Source organism: Arachis hypogaea, chromosome 20 (assembly GCF_003086295.3).
Source record: "Arachis hypogaea cultivar Tifrunner chromosome 20, arahy.Tifrunner.gnm2.J5K5, whole genome shotgun sequence".
Classification (NCBI taxonomy): domain Eukaryota; kingdom Viridiplantae; phylum Streptophyta; class Magnoliopsida; order Fabales; family Fabaceae; genus Arachis; species Arachis hypogaea.
The window spans coordinates 73,572,817-73,582,893 of NC_092055.1; the positions used below are offsets into that span (position 1 = coordinate 73,572,817).

Below are 10,077 nucleotides of genomic sequence, written 5' to 3' on the forward strand. Positions count from 1 at the left end.
AGAATTATCGACGGATTCTCTTTTCCGTCTGTAATTTATGCTAATTCATTTTTTTATTTCCGACAAAAAATCCCTCGTAAATTCCGTCTGTATTTCCGTGAATAACTAATTTTCTAGTAGTGTGATTTAATGGTAAGTTTGGTTAGTATGGTCCCTTTAGTAAGTAGTGAAATATTATGGAATGTTATGTTTGATTGGAATTTTTATAATTGAAATATGAATTTGAATTTTTGATAAGTAATTGTTGATTTTCGAAAAGTTTCATAAGACGAGCGATTATCACTAAGGTTGAAAACACTTTCTTTTATATATCTTCTTATGACAATTCTAAAATTTCTCTGGTGAGAACGTGTGGTTAGGTTCTCACCCCCTACAACCTTATCTTTTTAGAAAAATAGAAGAAGAAGCTTATGAAGAGATTATTGCGTTTTGATTATGCAATATTGTTGTATTAGCTTAGTTATTATTTTTCCTTGCCAGTATTATTATATTTTTGTAAAGAGAGAAAGGAGTCGTGATTGTAATGATATATTTGTATGTAATATTTGTAGTTACTTGTATGAGAAATTTTGTATGTATATATATCTATATATAGAGTGTTGTGATTTGTATTTATGTATATTTTTTCAAAAGAAAAAGTATTTTCGATTTTCCGATGGAAAGTCGATACGGTTTATAGTTAAAGGCTCCTATATATATATATATATATATGGATGTGTGGCGCAACCGAAAGCGTGATATTCTGATAGTAAAGATATTATAAGTTATGCGAGCCAATCCGGCGCGTTTACCACCCCTAATAACTATAATTAGTGATTTATCCTGTATAATGAAGAATAAGAGAGAAAAATTCAATTAACCTTTTCTACTTTGTATAATCTGTATATAGTATAATTTTAAATAATAATAATAATAATAATAATAATAATAATAATAATTTATTTAATTTGTACTTTAAAAACACATGTTAAGATAATAAATTAAAAAAAATTAAAAATACAAAAAGTCTAAGATTTCAATGTATCTATTTTTATTTATTAAAAAAATATTTAAAATGTGTTATTAATTGTAGTTTTATCATGTATGCTAGTAGGAACATGTTAGCTAAATAATAATAATAATAATAATACATGTGCCACTTAAATTAAATAAGTCCAATTAATTAATTTGAAATACCTATTAGATCATTCTAAAATCTTAATCACATTAAGAGAATGCTATGCTAGCACTGTAATATTCCATACCAGCACTGATTAGGAACGAATGAAGATTTATAATTTGTAAGTTTAAAAATGAATTTAGACATTTATAAAAATTAAAAACTACTTTAATGAGCGTTCTTAAGGTATGAAATTGCAACTCTCAAAATAATATACCGTCTTTCAAGTTTCATCCATAAGGTAAAACATATTAATACCTTTGCCATCATTATAGTGTTATTACGTATTCCACAAAGAACATATTAATTATTGCATCCTAATCCTAAATTCCGAATCCATACCGATGAATTGACATCTAAATCACACATGTCTTAAAACATGGAAAGCATTCAAATATGGCTGTAATATAATCTAATAATAATAAGGGTTCGCGATCAATTTGGCAATTTGCACTCCAGATAATAAATTAAACGCGCTAAGTCAATGATATATGGTTTTATATTATAAAAGCAGTAGTTGAATTTGGTAGCAAAGCTTGCAAATTTTCATTTCTGTAAGTGAATGTTGTTCACTGTTTAGGAACATACACGAGAACACGACTAGGTCAAAAAATTGGCATCGCCCTGTTGAATGCCAACGTGTGAAGATTGGCTAGTCAACATTATTGTAGTTATGCAAATGCAATGGGATCTTTTATGACTTTTATTCAGCTTAGGTGCCACCCCTATGATGCGGTGTTTTGACCAGCTTTGTCCTAAGCAAATTACCTAGGGATGACAATATGACATCAATATCTATGTCAAAATGCACTAATTTGACTCGCTTTTAGAATTTACAAAAATTGTTTTAATGTGTACACGGTATAAAAGTTAAAATAATTCAAATCTATATTTATAAAAATTAAAGTGAACATTTACCTTTTAGAAAAATTGAAATTTCATACAAGTGAGGACCACATATAATATTTGAAAGATATGAATTGATATCCACGCATACATTCATTATACATCATCCATGATCTCTTGAATATTCTGACTCTAGGTTTATCTTCTCCCTTTCTTATTGTGAACCCTTTTTTTTTTAATATTAGACTGTTAATGGTATATCTCACAAAAATTATTGGGCAAGCATGTATTACATCATTGTGGTTGGCGGCTGCATGCAGGAGGATGGAATTCGGCGATGCACCGTTAAACAAAAACCATCACTGACATTTCGTGTTGCATGTGCGACTTGTGGATGAACTCTCTCCCACTCTATATATATTTACCTAAAGCCAATCCCATCTCTTCTGATCTCATTTTTTCTTCTTCAATTAGCTTCTCACTTTCACCAATTAAGAAAGTCTCACTCCAGCTTAGTTTTAACAAAACGGCAGGGAACACTTTGTACAAAGAAAAAGGAGACCCACCACTAAATAAACCACACAAGTAAGTATTTTATATATTGTTTATTGTTTTAGTAGCTACTTATTGTTATTAAGTAAACTTTTTTATGCTGAAAGTAGTGAAAAAAGAAACAGTTTAAATTTATTAATATTATTTTATTGTTGATCAGCACTAAATAAAGTTGTTGTTAATTTATTGGTACTAGTTAAAGAATATAAATTGTTGTTGTAACCATAGTAATAGTATTAGTATTGATGTTAGTTAATTACTGTTAGTATATATTATTAATTAATTGTTAATACATATTTTTAGTAATTTTGATTTTATTTAAAATAATTATTAGAAACAGAATTATTTATTTAATAGTTGTTGTATTTTTTATTGATTTAGCTTTTTATGTTAAAAAATTATTAAAATATATTTATCTTTTGATGATTGTTATTCATGATTAGTATTTACTTTTTAGAAATTTTATTTATTTTACATTAAACATTAGAAGTTTCAATAATTATTAATTTATATATTTAGTTATTTAGTATAAAATATCGTCGGTTCTGATTCATACATTCTGTAGTCGACGCTGTTTCGGATGATATATTCTTTAACTACTATCACATGCAATAACAACTTTATTATTAAATTTCATTCCAACGACCGTCTGCAATAACAGCGGGGACTGCACCAATAATAAAACAAAATAAATTTAAATACTATTCTATCATTATCATCATTGTTAATGCAGTGGTAACAACAACAACAACAACAATAAACATCTGCCACATAAACATGGCTCTCCAGATAGTTGTTAGCTCGCTAGTGCATTTGTAACATCTGCCACATCTGATCTTTCTTAACCATGATATCATCTTCCTCCACATTTTCAGCAAGACCAATAATTTCATAATTACCTTCAAACTCTTCATCGCTTTCGTATTATAACCCGTCCAATCTATATTGAGTTTCGAAAAATTATCATTATTGATTTTCTCGAACTCAACATACAACGCGAGAAGTGAAACTTGTGCTCTAAGTAAATGATAGGTCAAAAACATTCCTTTTATAATAGCTTCTTCAGTCACATGCTTTATATATGTGTCTATACAAAATATTTGTCACTCCTTTCAACACTTCATGATCTATACTTTGAGAAATTACACTCTTAAATTCTTTATATGTTATTAGAAGAGAAACAACAATAAAATATAAGTTCTCACATAAAAAACTAACATTTTCGTGTGTATGAGACAAAATATGACTATTATAATATATTTTTAAATTAATATAACTTTCTATCTTATACGCTCCTCACACATACTCAACATGAAAAATACTCCACTTTAATTCTCTCCTGAATATGTTTCCAAAACATAATACTATTACTTTTTTTATAGTTAATTTTATATTTTTTTATTTGTTCTAGTACAAAACGTTGCTGATGTTTCACATTTATTGCAATATGTAGGTGACTTTTTTTATCAGATTGTACTTTAAAATTTCCTAAACAAATAAAATGTCAATAATGATGTTTTCCATTAATATAATAAAAAAAAAATCAAATGCAAAATGGCAATGCCATGTTGTGATTTAATTTTTTTAAAAAAAATATTTTTTTAACAAAATATTGGTGCCGTATTATACATTTAATGAATTAAAAAAATTAGCTGCACAAAAAATAGCGGTGACATTTTTTATCTTCTGAAAAATAAAAGCCTTCTCCATAACAGTGTAAAACTCATACACATAAAAATAATGAAGTATATCACATTTTTTTACAATATTAAAAAAAATCAGCCCCTTTTGTGTGTGTATATATATTGTTTGCAAAAATTTATGCTGAAATAACAAGTACAATTTCCCTCAAAATACCAACTCTTAAGATATTACATTTTCCCCTTCAAATAGAAATCTCCATGCGAGAGTTTGGAACACAATAAAATTAGAATTGATTTGATTTTAAAATCAAATTCTTTGTTTGAAATGGATTGAAAAAGAAATTGAAATTTACATTATAAATAAACTCAAATCGTTTAATTTTTATAAAATTTGGTTGGAATTAAAATAATTTGATTTGATAAAAATATAAAAAGTCATTTTTATATATCCTTTAGATATTAATATTCATGATAAGAATTTGGAGTAAGAAAAAGGTAGTAGAGATCAAGCATTGCTCGTCGATGGCGCTAGTCTGCCTAGCCACCCCTGAACAACCACTGACCAGGCCTGTTGACTGCGGATTGCCGTAGGCCGACCCTAGTTATCGACACAAGCCAACACCCGACTGACTCTAGTTATTGACGGTGATAACAAATTGTGTAGTAAATAAAGGATAAAAAGAAAAATCAAATCATTATATCAATTTTTAAATCAAATCAATTTTTTTTTAATTAATTTGGATTGGTTGAATAATTAACTTGTTATCTTAACCAAATATTGGGGATTCAAATATTGGGAATTTAAATTTTATTTTATCTATACAATAATTCATTGGCACTAACTAGAAGTAAACGCTTAAATAAATACTATGAAAATATTAATTTTCTTACATAATTAATTACAAATATAATAATTTATTTTCAATTTAACTCAATCCATTTCAATCGAAATCAAATTAATTCCAAAAAATATTTTAAAGGCGCCCTATCAGCACCATGATGACAAAAATCATGTCTTTTCTTGTGTCTGACCAAAATCATGCTTTGGAGATGCCAAATGAGAATTAAGAAAAGGTATTTTAATTAAAAACAGAAAATTGATTTTAATTAGAAAGTATACTATTTAGCTTCTTAAAAAGATAAAGCAAAAAGATTATTTCTTAGTTTTGATCTTGAATGACTACATGCATACCACGAGATTCGAACCTACGACACTTGCTTAAAAATAGTGAACTAACTACTAAGACACTTGCTTAAAAATAGTGAACTAACTACTAAACCAACCCAAGTTGGTTAAAAAAAATTATTTCTTATTATTTTACAGAATTTATACAAATATGTGAAAATGCAATTTTTTTAAAATCACCTTTTTGTCCGAAAAAGCTAAATCAAATGCAGAAAATTTCATTCCCACCATTAACCTAATATACTAAATTATCTATATACACTTGAAATTATAGTACATGGAGTCATGGACTTTGGACTCATTGATGTTGTTTACTTGCACAGCAGACAATTATTTTTTTACTAAGAGCCCAAAAAAGACATTATGCAGCCTCAAATTTCCATTTTGACTTGAAGCATAATTTGAATCCTGAGAGTTATTACAACTCACTCCCAGCTTTGGTTCAGACTCACTCCCAGCTTTGGTTCAGACTTCAGAGTTGGCATGAACTACAGTAATAATATTATAATATAAAAATGAAAATGACATGACACAGGCTGTTGTGTACCAACCTTAAACGTTTCCAGCTGTGCGCAGCTAAATTAATTAACCCTTATAAAAAATGTGAATAAACAATAATTCAGTTGTGCTGTCTATTGGCAACTTTTACAATATTGGAGGTTTCTTTTTTTTGTTTGAGAACTCGATAGACTAAGAACTAATCCATCGCGAATCTGAATTCTATTTAAGAATCTGCCACTGGCCAATAGGTTACTGCATGCACAAAGTGGAATTCGAACCTCTCGACACTTGCTTAAGCGAACGAGTGAGCTGACAACTCGACCAACCCAAGTTGGTTCAATATTGGAGGTTTCTAACGTTACTTTCTCCCTTTCTCCACACCCATTTTATCTGTCACAGTCTCTTTTTGGTATATTCCTAAATCCTGATAACCTGACCTATGTATCCAATAGATACATTCATTGATAAGGATATAATGATATACCAAAAAGAGACGGTGACATATCAAAGGAAACGGAAGAAGTGATTTAAATATCTATCTGCTGATTGTGGGGAAAGAAAAACTTGATAGGACAAAGAAAATGGTACACTGAAACAGAAGGTTCTCTTATAGCTCCAGTACAAGAGTTGAACAAAAAGGTAAAAAAAAAAAAAAAGTGAGAAAAATGCAAAGAATGAATTAAATATTAAATTGAATAACCAGGCAAATTAGCAACATAAGATTGAGTACAAAGATGAGGGAGCCCTGGCCAAAATTTCAACAGGGTGGCGGTCGTCCCTGTTGGCTCTTGCCGCGTAGAATAGGGGGAAGGCTTACATTAAGGGAAATAGAGGGAAAAGAAAAAAAAGACAAAAAGGGCATGAGGTATGTACATACCCAGCAGCGTTATCTACGGTAATCTTCATGGAGGAAATTCTCGAATGGTGTTCCGGTGAGTGCCTTCTCTACATCGTTCCAATTTTTGACTTGGCTGGATAAGGTTCCTTTATGTATCTTAACCTGACGTGTCTTTAGTTCCATGCGAGGAACCTTCAGAAAATCCTGAACATCCATTAATTTCTGAAAACAAGAGAAGGAAATGAATCATCAAGAGCTTGTCATGTGCATGTATAAAAGTAATACGAAGCAGATACCGAGCAACATGTGGTTTTTGACTTACAGTCCGGTTCTTGACGACATCTTCGTAATATACGAGAATGTGTCTGGTGCTCTTGAAATACTCCAGAGCCTTCTTGGTGGTTTCGCTTACTTGCTTCAAATTTTGTATCAATGTTGATGAATTGAGTTTGGGTTTGTATTGTGCAAGTATTTCAGCCTGAAAGCATAGTCATAACCAATTAACATGAAATATCAATAGTTTTTGATGATGTTATGTTAACCAAATTAAGCATCTTGCCGCATTCCACACACACAGAGAGAGAGAGAGAGAGAGAGAGAGAGAGAGAGAGAGAGACCTCCTTGGGCGAATGAACATGGGATTTATGAGTTCCATTTAATGTCTTAGCACTCCGATCGTACTCATTTGCAATTACAGAAATCATCCGGCGCAAAAGATTCCTTCTGAAAAGAAATATGACTGAAACACCATGTATTCTGAAGTACTCAGCAATTTGTTCATGATTCTGCATCAATCCCTGCATTAAAATACAGATTATGATATAATCAGATGCCTTATAAGCTTAAAATGATCATGCATGAAAGAATCTAGTGCCATGTTGGTATCTGTGTATGCAATTTAAAAATTAAAAGCCAGATGTTAAAAATATTGAGAGAGGGAGGGCAAATATAGAGAAGCTTATTGAATGAAATCTTGTCTTTGAGCATCAGAAACTAGTTTAACAAGTGCATAGTCGCTCAAGTAGAACGACGCAGACATTCTATTAATAAAAACGGATCTAACATAATACAGTATTCACTGAACATTGGGGAAAACTGGGTGACATATAACTTTATCTGTTCAAATATTGTATCTCCCCTTTGAAAATCAACTTGTAGAAAAGGAGCTTCCGCATCATATGGTACCTAAGTGTTAAGGGCAATTTACTAAAAGCTTAACAATTAGGAAAATGATAAGTCGATAGCAAGAAGAAAGATAACTATTGAAGGGTGCATACATGCATCTTGTAAAGCATAAATTTGACCATTAGGGTTTTGAAAGATAACTCCTGCTTATCTCAAGATTTCTAGACCACCATTTATAGGTACATCACTCTTTTCTATTTTTAGTACAACAACCAACAACAGTAATGTTTTTCGTAGGATAAAAAATTATGGTGAGAAAGGAAAGAACACATAGACAGAGGACAAGGCATCATAAAAAGAAGCAAGGTTAAAGCGATACAAAAATGTAGGCCTCTTTAAGCCATGTGAGAAAGCACACCACATTCTCTAGGGGTACTTCATTGAACAAACACACTTTGAACCATTACATGGATATACCATTAATCAATTTTTGTTTCTTCAACCATCTGACAAGAGATGATATCAGAATTCGTAAGAGGTTCAGTATTGGAAGAATTCAACATGCTAATGCACTTTTAATGTCCACAAATAACACAAGTTTGTCCAATTTTGGCTCAAGTATCGGAAGGAGAAATAGATACAAAGATGAACATCACGCAAGACAAAAATTTGATGAAAGATAGGGGCATTAGTAAACAAAACAACATCCACCTGATTAAGCATCCACTTCAAGCCAACAGCAGCTGTGCACTCGTTTTTTGAAGCGCTACTGACCCAGTCTAGATTATAAATGGTATCCAGCGTCTCCGTTATTGTGGACATATTACTCCTCCTCGCCTTAACTGAAAATATTTCCCCATTTGAGCTTATGTTAGCATGACTGTTTAAAAATGTCTCGAACCATCCACTCCCAGATCTCTGCATCGACAGAATAGCGAAATACCGCACAGGGCTGCAAGCGCATTCCTCCCTAACAAACACACCACAGAAGCAACATCAGTAAAATCTACACAGATTCGACAACTAAAATCTCAGGTTTAAGCAGTGCACCATCCTTCACCTGCTGTAAGTTTTGGGATTTGGGTAGTGAACATAAGGAATCTCCCAAGGTTCAATGTTAGGTTCCGGGCACGGCTTGTCAACAATCTTGATATCTAAAAATCCAATCTTGCTGGCGGTGCCTATGCCTATTTGCTTTAGACAAATAGAACATATATACACACCACAGACCATAGCAAGGGTTAACACGACCATCCTCCATATCAAAGTAGTATTTTTCAAACCCTTTACAAGGAAAACATCCTGTAAACATTATAGTACAATAATTTAATTCAACATTTATAGTATACAACAACTACACACACATAAATATATAAACAATTAAAGACTTCATCAATGTTGATCCAGGACATGAAATAGAGATTAATAACACTGAGCTAACCAACCAAATGCAAACAGAATCAACATCACAACCCCATTGGCATTCATAAAATGCACTCACATATTCGATTTCAGGTTATTTTAAGAAACCAGATCGGACAATCTCACGTGCCACCCCATGAGAAAACAAAACCAAAAAGGGAATCTTTCACCTCATGTTTTTTGGAGGATTTGAATGGTAAGAGCCAACATGACACATGACCGAAGTATAAAAAACAGGAAATTACAAAACAAAACAAGAAAGGGGGAAAACACACTAACCTTGGCGATGGAAGATAGATCATCGGCCATTGTTGACGAGCTCAAAAGGAATGAAAATGAAAAGGCATCTTTGGGGGTACCCTTTTGGATTCTAAAGCTGATTTTCAGCTCTCATTGATTGCTGAAACCCGTAGAAGGAAGAAGATTGAAGGAAAAGCGAAAGGGTTTCGATGATGATGAAAAAGGGTGGGTGAGTGAGTGACTAAGAGCTTCCTTCAATTCTTTTATTTATTTATTTTAGTAATTATCTTATTTTTAGATTTATTTATGTATTTATGTATATCTTTTTGGTCTCGTCCGTGGATAACGAATTGATGAATAAAGGGTAATAAAGTGCTTTACTGCTTTTCTCTAAAATTGCAAACTTCGACCGTTGCCCTTTTCATTTTTGGGCAAATTTTCCGGTTTAAGGACAATGGATATTTCAAAAGAAAAAGTTATCGAATTAATATTTTTTATTAATATTAGTTAACATTTGATTAATATTCTATTTTTATATTAATAAAATTTAGAATTTTATTAAAAT

At 31.2% G+C, this 10,077-nt stretch overlaps 1 protein-coding gene across 2 annotated transcripts; it reads right to left on the bottom strand.

Moving 5' to 3' along the window:
• Positions 1-6,553: 6,553 nt before the first annotated feature.
• On the bottom strand, positions 6,554-9,828 carry LOC112784039 (uncharacterized). Of its 2 annotated transcripts, none has more exons than XM_025827128.2 (6): positions 9,552-9,828; positions 8,911-9,152; positions 8,562-8,820; positions 7,343-7,522; positions 7,048-7,203; positions 6,554-6,947 (listed from the first exon to the last, which is right to left on the bottom strand). In XM_025827128.2, the coding sequence occupies exons 1-6, from the start codon at positions 9,579-9,581 to the stop codon at positions 6,774-6,776; spliced, it is 1,041 nt and encodes a 346-aa protein (XP_025682913.1). In that variant the 5' UTR covers positions 9,582-9,828; the 3' UTR covers positions 6,554-6,773. The 2 variants fall into 2 exon arrangements, with proteins under 2 accessions (XP_025682913.1, XP_025682914.1); XM_025827129.3 differs by having other exon boundaries at positions 8,911-9,134; positions 9,552-9,793.
• Positions 9,829-10,077: the final 249 nt, after the last annotated feature.

Bases quoted from the DNA above. Each gene is read 5' to 3' on its own strand.
- LOC112784039 (XM_025827128.2), bottom strand. From the start codon at position 9,581: ATGGCCGATGATCTATCTTCCATCGCCAAG. The intron at 7,523-8,561 runs GTGGATGTTGTT...ATTTTAATGCAG, and splicing joins TGAAGTGGATGCTTAATCAG to GGATTGATGCAGAATCATGA. The intron at 7,204-7,342 runs GTCTCTCTCTCT...CTATGCTTTCAG, and splicing joins ATGTTCATTCGCCCAAGGAG to GCTGAAATACTTGCACAATA.